This window comes from Rhamphochromis sp. 'chilingali' (assembly GCF_963969265.1).
Source record: "Rhamphochromis sp. 'chilingali' genome assembly, chromosome: 10".
Taxonomy (NCBI): Eukaryota; Metazoa; Chordata; class Actinopteri; order Cichliformes; family Cichlidae; genus Rhamphochromis; species Rhamphochromis sp. 'chilingali'.
In genome coordinates, this window is record NC_137937.1 from 16,442,516 (window position 1) to 16,456,151 (window position 13,636).

Sequence of the window (13,636 nt, forward strand, 5' to 3'; positions counted from 1 at the left end):
ACGCCACACTGGCTACATTTCTGCTATGATGACACAGACACACAAACAGACAGACAGACATGGGAAATTGTTATATCATTATCCCACATTTAATCTCAGCCAAATATGCTTCTCTCCTCTTTTGAAGACTAACATGATGGCATATTGGTTTTTAAATCACTGCAATAAAAGAAGACCTTTCTCTCTGATAGACTATGCTGTGTCCTTCACAGAAGACAATTTTTTCACAGAAGACTATGTTATTCACAAAAAATAAGATATTAAGTATCATTCCATCTTAGTTATTTCAGAAAAAGGTATAAAAATTATAAATATGTGATCAAATACCAATTCCACTCTAGAATATTTAAGTCTAGCAGTGTGTGAAGACAGAGCCATATGTATATTTTGTTTACATTAACATTGGCCCTTTGAAAACTATTGTGGTGAACAGTAGTTTGCACCATCAGCATATTGTTCTTGTTTTTTAAATGCATTGTATTCATGCATCCCTCGTGCATAAATACAATGCTATAAATGCATAACTCTAATTTTCTTACAGCGTAAGTACAGTATGTGTAACTATTCATAAATAATTTTAGAGTTTTGCTGTACAAAAGTCAAAATTCACATATCTTTTCATGCTTTTCTTTGAAGAAAACATGTCTAAGTTTATATTTTTGGAGGATTTTTATCTCAGACATTTTCAGGCAACTCAACAGGAAAAGACTTCATGTATTTTCCCTGAATGTAAATTTGAGGTAGCTTTATGGAGTCAAGAGGCAGTAAGAGGACAATGCTACTGGCACAAGTGGAGGTACATTTTTACATCTTGTCAGCAGTGGTTGGACAGCAAAACAATAGGAGGGGGGAAAAGGAGCCACAGGAATAAACAGTAATGTGTCTGTTATGGAGAGCTGTGTCGGTCGTGTATACAGTGGCAAAGCTGTTCTCAGGCAAATGAAAGACACACTGAAACTTGTCTGACTCCAGCATAGACATATGCAAATGAAGAAACAAGCAAAAGAAAAAAGAAAATCTTCATCTGAACAACCTGAATAAAAAACTTTAACTAATAAACAACTCAACTTCTTTCTTTTTTTATGACAACTATGAGGAGATCATTGTGCGGTCCTGTTACTTGTTGGATCTTTCTGTGGACTTTAAATCTTCCTGTAGCATCTCTCTCTCTCTCTCTCTCTCTCTCTCTCTCTCTCTCTCTCTCTCTCTCTCTCTCTCTCTCTCTCTCTCTCTCTCTCTCTCTCTCTCTCCGTGTGTTGCCAAAATTCTTCTTTGGAGTTCTGCCGTGAGTGTCTATGTTTCGCAGGAAAATTGACAAGACACAGCTGGTGGATTTTTGACCTCTGATAGATGGTCTTGTCTCCAGATGGTCTCATGTCTTGCTGTTGCGGCTGTGTACTATCCTTTCTAAAATTCCAGGGTTTGAGCCTTCATTGATATGTTGAAACCAAGATACTTTTTCCAGACTGCTGATTTTGATTTCAGAGTTGATGTCTTGTGGATTGTTAGGTATGAGCTTGGCCTTTCCTTTTTCTGATACCCATACTAAGAGCTGAGGCTTCTTTACCACCAAGCTTGGGAGTTTTCTTTCTTTCCCTTCAAAGACATGAATATAAAAATGTGGGCTGGTGATTGTTCTTCCTCCAGTGTTAACTGTGCCTTCATGCTGTTTCAAGGCATCTTTCATAATTCTCCAGGTGTATGTTGGAGAGGGTGGTTGAGAGTAGATACTTGATGATATTCCGACTGTAGTACCAGCTGCCCATGCTGTCACTCAAGAGAATAAGGCTTATATGCTTGTCATACAGGTGTTTGCTGATTCAGACCAGGTTGACGTTATCCACAAGGCTGCATGCCACATCCCATCAAAGACCTTCTTGAAAAAGAGCCCGTAGGAACAGCAGGTTATATGCTGTTTGGAAGGTTGGTGGTTCGACCCTACGAGGAAGCACTTGGCGACAGTGGGAAGGAAAAAAACCCTTTTAACAGGAAGAAACCTGTGATAGAATCAGGCTTAGGCAGGAGCAGCCAAGTGCCATGATGGGCGACAGGACCAAAGACACACTTTGGAAGAGGGCCCAGAGATTAAAAACAACTGATGATTAAATGCTTTGTTGTCTTTAAACTAAGAAATTATTAGTTTAGCTTAGCATTAGAATTGAGATAAAGTTTTTATTTCACAAAAATAATAATGAAACCCTTTTTCTAGAAATATATGTATGTTGTCTGAAATAAATGCAAAAAGGGGCACATTCATGTGTGAGTCATCAGACATATAAAGCATCTAATACATATAAATGTGCATATAAATAAAGCATAGTCACTTTTTTCTGTTTCTTTTCTATATGAGGAAAAAGCGCTGTTAAGATAAAACCTCCAGGCGTTCTCATTGGTGTCTGAGTCCAAGTTCATTTCTTTATGTAATTCAAAATATGTCACAATTATGACAGTGATGTGCTTAAATATAATAAAACCCATAATATTTACTTTTGAAAGCCACCATGACATCTGACAATAAAAAAAAAAAAACAGAAGAATGAGCTGCTGGCAACCATTAAGTTCCTAAGAAGGGAGTGGTTATCAGGTAGTGCTGGGTCACTAGCCTATCAACCATTCAACAACCCAGATTTCATCAATACTAAACCTATTCTTCTGTATATATGTGTGTTTTTGTGTGTTCACTAGGACAACACAGCCCAAGGTAAATTAAGGTACCTTTGAACTTAAGGCCGAAAAAAGTGGTCAGACCAGGTCAGAGGGAATGAGTCATGCACAACTCGGAAAGAAGCAAAGAGGAAAAAGAGAAATGCAGTATGGATTGTGATTCACATTGTGGGCAGCTGTGATGTGAACAGTACAAACAGCGCAACTTTACTCACGCTACTCCCAATAAACCTACTTAAGTGGATTAGCAATGCCACCCTGGGGGCCTCCACAGACTTAAAGCTCTTATCACAAACACACCGAAACAAAACATACTATTTTTATCAGTCTCCTTGGTTTGTGGGGAAAGTGAGTTCGGGAGATGGTTAAGAGATCCAGGATAAGCACAGAAGCTATGGCCAAAAGAGCCATATCATATCTTTTCTCATCTTTATACAAAAGCACTACGACTGGGTCTCTGCTGAATATTATTAATAGCTTGTTGGTTATGAGGCATAAGTGTTTGATATTCATGACACCTGTTGTAGAGGCCTGGGAACAGATGTTGTATATACTTTCCCAGTTTGACGCTGGTCATAATTGGCAGCTGCTCTGTAGAAAAAACTGTGCCAAAAAAATTACGCCCAGCTTTTTGTATTTGTGTGTTTTCATCTTTCATCTTGGACTTTATGACTGAGCCTGTGCTTCTCATTCTTTGTCTGTGTTGTGCTTCATGTTTTTTGTGCAGGTCTAGGCTGGCTGATTACAAAGAGAACTGCGGGATGACTCCACACGCAGCGAGCACCTGTCCTAACCAAGACAATCACCAAGCCTGCTTGGCCTCCTTTGCAAGGCTCGTTGGTCAGTACATGGCTACGTTGTGAGAAGAAAATGACGGCAGTGAAATGTGTGGACACAGAAAGGCAGATTCAGAATGTCACTGTTTTTTTTCTACCTTTCACACACATAATGAAATAAAGAAAAATACTCCAAAAACATGAGACAGCGTGCCAGCAGTCCAGGCTGCTTTCATCATGAGGACCAGACAGCAGAGTTAAAACTGATATCTCCACCAGTACACTGGGCATTAGTTCACTACTAGAAGTAATTAGGGAGCAGAGGCACTGAGAGAGTTTTTATTTAATTAAAACACTTGATGAACATCTGTTTGCTTGCAATAAACGTTAAATAAACAATATGTACTGACTAGTAGATGCATATTTTTCAGTCTCAGCCAGCAGCAGCTAGGTAATGCTGTGGCAGTACCACAGAGCTTGCTAAAAAAATAAATCTAAAGGCAAATTTACACAAAAGGGCTTTTTCTGATGCTTAGTGGTTGCTGAAGTGTCCATATTTCAGTATCAGTCAGTGCTTCCCCACCATGTGTCATAAATCATGCAGTATGAAGTGATGATATTCCACGGTGGTTCCTGGATTTCTCTAGAAAATACGACACACAGAATGTACCAAACACTCATGACACCAGCTAAAAGCATTGACACATAGAAACATTTGGAAAGTAAAATGCTTTGGTACTGTAGTGCTTTATTCAAACAGGGCACACACTTCCTAAAGCAACTACTTTGCAAAATATTTATAACATAATGGCCACTTTCCATTTAAAATAAAGCATAACACAATTGTTCACCTCCCTGTAAACTCCAACAATGCAGTGCAAACTCATACCTGTGACTAACACCTTGTTGTGCATTTTGTATGCAATTTGCTGTAAATGTAATCCATTATTGTCCATTAGTGACACATAACTGTATTTCTGTGTGGATGCCCTCGCAGGGACGGACGTGACTCCCAACTACGTGGACAGCAGCTTCTCCAACTGGACCATCTCCCCATGGTGCACCTGCAAGGGCAGCGGAAACCAAGAGGAGGAATGTCAGAACTTCCTGCGGTACTTCACCAATAACGCATGCCTAAGTAAGCCGTCACAACTCATGAATTCTCTGAAATATGTTTTGTAACTGATAGAGGCCAAACAGGCATGTATTATTGATAAAAAGTACGAGCCTGCGATGCGGAACTTTCTCTTTCAGCCACGTAAGAGAAGCGAGAGCTGTGAACTTCAGTCTTATGAAACTTTAATGGTTTCATGTCAGATTCTGGTTTTCAGTGTCATTGAGCTCTTCAGCGAAATAACTGTGGATGTGATGTTTTTAAAGTGTGGATGTTGGCGGCATGACTGAATGTGGAAATAACAAGAGATGTGGTTAGAGGGTGTGGGTAATAGATAGCTTTTAGACATCTGAAAATCAAAACGTCTGCATGAAATGAGGTGCTTGAAAATTTTTGCAAATCACTTTTATTTCAAAGAAGAAGAAAAAAGTATTTTGTGTATTTAATAATGAAATAAGGCTAGAAGGATTGCATGTAAATATTTGTCAATGAAGGATTAATGCATGGCTGGATGGACTTGAAATCATTATATAAAATTGTCTGTTAGAGAATTGAATACAACCTGCAGATATCCCTTTATCCACAGATTAAGTTGGAATTAAACGTTCTTAGTTTCTCAGATGCAAGTAATTTCTTATCATTTCTCATCCCTCCTTTGGGCAAGATCTGCCCAGACTTTAATACAAAAGAAACCATTTGCATGTCATTTTCACATTCAATCTAAGAGAGTTAAAGGGCTTAGGGGAGAAAAATGTCATGAAAAGGAACAGACTAGCGCAAATGGAATAATAGGGAGAGCTAAAATACATATCATCTGTATATCTAATGCATAACATACAGGGTGCAGCGTGACAGAAGGGTTTCTTCAAATATCTTTATGCTTTTTCACTGAAAAGTAAAATATAGCAAGTTCCATCCTTGCTATGGTGTAGCGAGCAATGTCATCAGTACTATAAGACACCATTGCCCTTACCATGTTCTATTGTGTGGATAATGCTTTCAGACCATTTCAATAGATTGCTGGGTTACCGTTTTAGCTGAGTGTGCAGGATGAGGGATGAGGCTGGGAGCTGAGGAGGCGTCTCGAAAAATAACACAAAATGCAGCATCTCCTCTTTGCAGTCGAGGGGAACAGGCGATAAACTTCAACACAAAGATAGATATACACAAAGTCACAGTGCAGGAAGATGCATATTCAACCCCCTTAATCTGAAAGACACTTAAATAAAATTTCATTCAAGCAAAACAACATAACCATGGCAACTGCAGCATTAGTAAACAAAAATAAAAGTTAAATTTTTTTAAAAAGTTAAAGAACAAAAAGGGAAGGTGTGATGCAAAATTTGGTAATACATGTAAGGAAAAAGAAGAAGTTAAAAAGTAAAACTTCAATTCAATCACCAAGGTCAGTATTTAATATTAATATGATTGGTCTCTGATGTTTTCTCTCACATTATTTTAACCATTTCTAATTGTGCAGTAGCTTTAATGCCACCACTTCTTGCAGCATGTAGCATTTGATTAGCAGTGGCAAAAGCCGCTGCTGTGGCCACAAGTGTTAATTACAGATTCTGGTACATTCAATTCTTTTTGCCCCTACTGGCTATCAATAGGTGATTTTACTGTGTACAAAAACAATTTAGTGTTATTGGTGCTGAATAAATACAGCTGTTTGCATACTAATTGCAGCAGGATGGAAACCCTTCCACAGTGTATATAACCCTGAGTTGGACAAGGAGAGGAAAAAATGGATGGGTGGATATTTTTATGGATGTCTTTCCATTAAAATTTCTAGGTAGTAGCTAAACATCCTTCAAACTGATGAGTTGACAACTTCAGAAACAGCTGAACATCAAGCAAGTGCAACAAATCCAGAGACAGCAGCTGTGATTTGACCTTAATATACTCCACTTCTGCTGAACAATGGTTTTTAATTAGAGAGAAATACTTGAGTCCAACTTCTCAGATTTTCCCAGACCGCGAGTCTCAGTCTGCTTGGAACATCTGCGCAGAAACGCTGTGTCTGGTAAGTTGTTAGTGAGCCAAGTTTTGGTCAGAACAAGGCAGAAAGTCCAAACGTTACTCTTTCTTTTTGTACACTCAGTCTTATCCAGATATCTAATTTAAAGTTGGCCAGAAAAGGGAGGAATCACAGACCCGAATGTGGTATAGTTTTGGTTAATTAGCAGACTGGCCTGCTCGCTCCTCTTTAACTTCAATGCGCACCACTTCTGTTGAAAGAGCTTGCTCTAGCTAAGCATCTTGGCAACACTCTTTTTCTAGGAAACCACTTACTCTGCTCATATGTTGCCAGGACATGTGTTGGGGTAAAATTAGTGACCAAGACAAATCTGAAGCTGTTATTTAAAGGTAAAAAAAACTTTAATTATAACAATAATATGTCACTATATAGACTCTTCTTTTATCTTTGCCATGTATGCAAACTAGATTTATATCTGTTTACATCTTGAGCTAATTGTATTGCATCTTCATTACCAATTTAATTATGTAATTAAATTCTTACAGCTTTAACTGTGCTGTAGATCATGAGAAAATATTTAGTGTAAACCTTTAGATCTGCAGCAGAGTTCATTTTGATACCTCATCCATCACAGCATACTTCAAGTGAAATCAGAAAAACATGCTTTAGATGGTTCATTTACTGTCCTTGAACTGTTCCCAATTTTTCCTTACAAGCTCCAGCAAAAACAATGGTCCAACAGAAGACTAGATTAGAATTCCGATTTGTATAAAATATATGGGAGGCCAACAAAGAACATTCCAGCTTAGAGGTATTATGACAGTCAGACCCTGACTCCCCCTTCCCCTGTCTCTGCTTCTCTTGTTCTCTCCTTCCTTCTCATTTCATCTATCCCTGCAGGTGCGACAATACAGGCTGTGCCCAGGGGTTAAAGGAAAGCTTAATATGAGCCGTTAAAAAATGGAATTGCTGTTGGCAATGAGCTTAATCACTCAGTGGAACATTTGGGTGCAGTAAAACATCCTGGGTGGAGGCCCCCCAGCCAACTAGTTTGATCTATGACTTTATTCACCCATTTCACATCTTTGAGGGGGATTGCTAACCATAGCTGACCCTGACAAACAGATGCTTAACATTACAGGTCTTAGCAGCACTCCACTAGCTCTTGACTGCTAGCATTGACATTGTTAAGCCTCGCCAGTGAACTCGATTTTTCTCTGAACCACTCTCCTGCTTTCTAGCAGAAGCCCAAATTGTCAGTGTCGACCAGCATAAAAAAATATGAAGTGTGCTCTTCTGTGTGTTTTGTGTGCAAGTGAATGTGCATATGTGTACCTCTGTGAGTGTCTTTGCTGTTCAAATACTTGTGTGTGCGTGTGTCTGTGTGTAGGCAGACCAACAAATGTGACAGACAAATTTATGTGGCCAAGCACCGGTAGTACTAGGGACTGTGTAGCCATCTGATTATGCATGTGCATTCCACAACTATCTTATTTGTCCTTTGTGTGGTGGTGTGGAAATGCCATTTCTCCTTTGTTTGGGAATGTTTTGAATTTGATCAGTCACATAAATCTATTCAAAGTCATCTCTGCATGCTGACCTTATAATGGAGGTGGTTGCCAAGCAATTACATGCCTTGCCTTCTCTCTGGCTGAACAAAGAGAAACAAGCCTTGTGTTTTAAACGGATGAGCGGTGAAAAGGTACTCAGCGCCTATTTTTACCATATCTAGCTGGAAAGCTGACTGAACAGGGATTTATCACATTTCTACAGAGACACACACATGCACTTAGACACAAAATTAAACACATGTGTACAGCACATCTGCAGGCGCTGATATGCTAGGGCTCGTATTTATTCACATGCTGTCCTCTGTTTGAACTAGTTGATTTCCCTCTTTTAAAAGATTGTATTGCTTTTCATGCTAACAAACAAATTAGGACTCATCTTTGCAAGCGTGGTCATTTTAGCGCTATTTAGTCAGCTCGGAGCAGTTTGAGAATGGCTGTTGCATCGTAAGAGAGTTTTTTGTAATATGCATGAATCCAACATAAAGCAAAGTTGGTTGTATTTGATAAATATAATCTGTTGTGTCGCCGCAGGATTCGCTTGTAAAGGATCATAGAAAACGCAGATTAATTCGTGATCCAGTTCTTTCGTGACTTGCTCCTAATCGAAATGCTGTCACACTGCAAGACGATCATCTGTGATAGATCACAACATCTGTGTAAATGGAAACTTTAAAAAAAAATGCTCAAAAAGGCAAAAAGGAAAATGTATTTATTGACTTCATTTATAATGCATGAAATACAATTAATTAGCTCTCAGATGCTTGGCACAACTGTATCAATAATGTATCGCTAGAGGAAGTGATTCAATTTATTGCCTTATCAATATTTTGTGCCGCCGCTAATAAATAGCATAAATATGCGAGGCAGTCAAAAAGGAAGGCATAACTTACAAAATAAAACATAAGGCAGTGCTTAGTAATGACAGACAAAACTCGGATAGCAATTTGTGATTAGTTTGGCATATTTCTCTGAAGCTTACTGACAAAGCAAAAAGACTGGCTCTCTGTGCTCTTTCTGCTCCATCCTTCCTCAGTCTCACTCAGCCTTGCCTCATTCCTTTAGTTGCCAAAGATTGGGCAGGGTACCAAAAAGTTGACTTAGAGCTGTCTGTCTGCTAGCTGGCTTCTTGTTGGGATGGCAGTCAAACCCAAATGACTTTATGTCTCTGTTCCTGCAGGAAATGCCATTCAGGCCTTTGGTTATGGGATAGACAACACACAGAACAAAAGTGGGCCTGTCCCAGGCCCCTCAGCGACACCGAAGCCAGACCCTGTATCGACACAGGAGATCTCAGAAAATCTCCCAGTGACTATCCCAAAGGTAAAAGGTTCTCAATGTTTCATTACATGGGATGTTTTACATGTAGATGTTAAATGTGATGGCAAAATGTAATTTAGAGTTGTTATTTACTGCCTGTTTGGCAATCGGGTATGCTCTGCAGTTTGAAGGCTACTAATATGAAGCTTCTGTGTATGTTCAATAAGCAAGATCTGTAATCACTCATGTGCTTGCTTTCCCAGGGGTTCGACTGCTAGTCTATTCTTTACATTGCTCCCACTTTCCCACGCTGCCAGACTCAGTACTGTTCATTACAATCCATATTACAGTCATTACTGTAGACCAATAATCTTCTTGCCTGCCTTCTTTGAGCCAATCAGCCTCCACTCTGCATGCATTAAAACTCACTGCAATGTGCCTGATCATGCAACAGCTAACAATCATGTTTTGTTTTGTTTGTTTGTTTTTTTATTCTGTACCCTGTCACAGTAAGATCGCTGTTTTTTTGGGGAAGTTCTGTGCTAAATCTTATCAATGCTGGGGTTCCTTTCTGCCATGATGGCTCATCTTATCAGCAAATAGATCTCAAGAAATCATATTCAATTCTTTCAAATGCTCTCTCCTCATTGAACTTAGTTAATCGTGACACATTTAGGTCAACTCACTGTAAAAGTTAAATAGATGTGGATGTTGCTTTATTTTGTTTTTTGTCACATCAAAAATATACATTTTCATCTCTTTCCTGCTACTTCTCTGCATACATTTGATAAAATGGACCAACTGCAAGGAGAATCACAAAAATACTCCTCCGCTCTCTCTTTTGTACAGTGGCAAAATAATAAGACTCAACGTGCTGCACCGTTCACATTCGCATCACATACAATCTCTATGCTTGTTAAAGCAATTGGCACATCAAAACAGACGCTTTATGATAACACAGTTTATGCTACACACCCAAGATGATGACATGTGGTTGAAATATTATATTTTTCTTACAGACAAAGAAAGAGTGAAAGGAATGGGAGGTGGAGGCTTAATCTGGATTAGATGTTCTAAAATACTGGCACAGGGCCTGTTCTCTGCTGAATGCTGTCTACTATGAAGACTGCAGTTAACTCAACTATAACTAGGTTCACTGTCTGGAGCAGAAAACATTACCACTTTTTTTTAATGCTGTGCTGCACAAATGCATAGCTCTTTGTCTTTTAACATAACTCTTCTTCATTTTCTCTTCAAATAAGTGTAAAAATGACAGAATTAAGTTATTCACCAAAGAATCCTTCTTTTTATGAGTCTCTCTGCTACAGAAATATTTCACTTTACACTATAGGTCGAGAAGAGGCTTTTCTTTTTATCTAGCTGTTGAGTTGGATTAGTTTTCACAGTGAATTACGGCTGTGTTTTACAGATGTATTTTAGATGTTTTGTGCAGCTTTCTAAAGTAAGAGTAATGATGCTTTTCACCTTTGCAGGAGACCCATGTGCCCATGTTTGGCAGCGGTATAAAACTGTGCTTTATAAAATATTCTGCTGCTGATGTTGTTGTTCATGTCATTTTTCAGTGACTGTTACATATCCAAATCCAAGTAATGTGCACGGTTTAGGAATGCAAATTTGTGTTCTGAATGAACAACTACCATTAAGACATTTCGCATCAGAGCCGTTAAATGTTAAATGTGCAGTTTTGTGCTTTGCACACAAACCCTCGTTGATTGGAACACAGGAAATTAAAACCTTATGTCGTGATCACTGCGTTTGAGCCTTGTTTTCGGTCTTGAATTTTTAGTTAATATGTTAAAGTTTGAGTTTCTGCTTTGTTTCTCTTGTTATTTCTGTTTAGAAAGTTTAGATCTTTGTTTATTTTATTTTCCAAATCCATTTTTTTCCCTATTATTATTTCACTGCTGTGCCTTCTGTTGGATTGTTTTGGAGTTTGCATTATTGCATCAGCCTAATAAAACAACTCATTTTTTGTTCATTCGGTCTACCTTGTGCATGCCACTGCTGGGTCCCAGTTCTGCAAACCTTGGACCCAGCAGTAGAGTCTGAACAGCAGCAGGTGGCTTTCTCGTTTTTTGAGAAGAATTTTGGAACTGAATATGAGCCTATCTCCAGAGGGGCTTACCAAGGCAATGGGGGCCTCACCCAGTAGTTGTGCTCCTGAGGGAAGCCATACCTCAAGGCTACCAAGCCTGCAGGTCCAACTTCCACCAGAAGTCAAATTGGGTTAAGTGTGCAGCTAGATTGTCTGCCACCTGCTGTTGCTCCTGTCAACTACCCAAACCAGCATTTAAATCTCTGCCATCTTAAAAGAGCGACTGCAGCCCTTGGCAACACTGCCGATTGCAGCCTCAGCAGCCAATTCCTCCGCCTGAGTGTTTACCCAAACTCCATGCCCTGAGTTCCTTTTTTTTTTTAATTCTGGCTACCCCGTGACCATGTATACTGTGTCCAAACCAGTATCCCCTGTGAGACTGGGGTCCCTAAAACTCAGCCTGTGTGTCCTAACCTGTCCTAGCTGAGTGTCCTGTGGTGACAAAGCTGGTGCAACCCAAGAGTCCTGTGCCTAAGCAAATAGAGCTCACCAACACTCAACCACCTGAGGAACTTCATTGCCTCCACTGGACACCTGTCTCGTTACCCTTCAGTTTCCACTTACCTGATTGCCCCCTTGTGCATAAATAGTCCTGCATCTGTTGTACTTACAAGTGCCCCTCCATTGTGTTCTCCTGTGATTCCGTTGGATTTCTTTTGGCTCATTTTTAGACTTTGTGTCTCTGCATCTGCAAGAAAACGGCTCACTTTCTGTTCATTTAGTCTTCCTTTTGTGTCTTTGGATTTCAATTCTGTAAAACCTGACACCCTAAAAATGTTGCAAAGAGGAAAATTAATGAATAAGCACAGCTGATAACATTAACAGTGTGTGTATTACCGAAAGGTAGAGAAAGAGAGAGGATAGCAGAGGGCGAATGGGTGGTGAAACCGCTTTCTCCAAAGGTTGTGTGTGTGTGTGTGTGTGTGTCAGTATTGATGCACTGCTCAGTGCCTGTCTCACTGCAGCATGGTGTTTAATTTATTGTAAAAATGGTAATTAGGAAACAATAAGACGTGTGATTACTCAAGCAGGAAGTTTATAATTAGAGAGGGAGCTGGTAGCGACATTTTGGGCGGCCCTGAGTTCATAGACAACTATGCCTGGCAATTAAAACTTGTCAAACTTCCATGGCAGATAAATTGGGGGTGTGTTGTTATGGTATGAGTCCTCCTGGCAGAAGACTGACTGTCCAGAGCTGTAAATCTCACTGTGGCTCATTGAGTAAACATGTGGTCTGAAGCTTGGTCCTTTGAGCACTGTAAAGATGCATCCATATTTAGGTATAACTGAGCAGTGCCATGCTCCCAACTCCAGTGGTGAGGTTACACACGTGATATTTGTGTACCCAGTTTAAATGTGCATTACAACAAACTGATACAGTTTCTAAAGCAAACTAAGTCTGTTTTGAATGGCAGTTATCACTTGTTTACAGGGTCATGTCACCAGTATGCAAGGTCTTCCACCAACCATTTGGCCCTTAAAACCTCATGTGTTTGGAAGTTTTGTTGGCGTACTGATTATGTTCATTTGTACACACTGTTTGGTTGAGGCGCCAAAATTACTTCTCTGGGAAGGCACTAAATTCATTTGATTAGTCTTTGGAAACAAGATTTTAGTTTAGATTAAAACACACCATTTCACATCACTAAACACATATTACAAAGCTCAACGTTCCAGGTGATGAATAAACATCAATCCAATATTTGTATCAGTTGTTATTCCTGTACTGCCTTAAAAAAGTTTCTTTTTTTTAAAGTGAGTGAGCAGCTCTGTGCAGCCGATCTGTTAAATTCAGGTCTGTGTTTTTAAATATTTATGTACTATGCCAGCAGTGTACTGGTGGCAAACAGTTCTAAGAGTTTATGGAGGGAGCTAACTGCAAACAGTTAGCGGTTTCAAGGTATTTCATGTCCGCTACATCAAATTTTCTTTGCAGGAGTTTGTGGATTGATGATGGGTGAAAAGCTCAGATGAGTTTTCCTTGTCAGCTTCTCTCGCTCTCAGTCTCACACTTGTTATGTTCATTATTTATTGGACCTGCTTTAACATACCAGGTTGTCCTCGGCTCCACTCTGTGCGTGAGGAGATGCACACATGTAAAACTGGGAGAAGACAAAGGCAGCAAAGTGCAGTATACTAAGGTGAAATTAAACAAAT

General features: G+C 39.4%; 1 protein-coding gene across 3 annotated transcripts in view; it reads left to right on the forward strand.

Moving 5' to 3' along the window:
- The window catches only part of LOC308404955 (GDNF family receptor alpha-2-like), a 71,388-nt gene that overhangs the window by 52,365 nt on the left and 5,387 nt on the right, over positions 1-13,636 (forward strand). For 2 of the 3 annotated variants that reach the window (XM_080895281.1, XM_080895283.1), the window contains 3 exons: positions 3,392-3,504; positions 4,438-4,578; positions 9,284-9,426. In XM_080895281.1, coding sequence (XP_080751407.1) covers positions 3,392-3,504; positions 4,438-4,578; positions 9,284-9,426 — 397 coding nt within the window. Of the gene's footprint in view, positions 1-3,391; positions 3,505-4,437; positions 4,579-9,283; positions 9,427-10,382; positions 11,151-13,636 lie in introns of those variants that run through there. The other variant, XM_080895282.1, reaches the window with a different exon arrangement.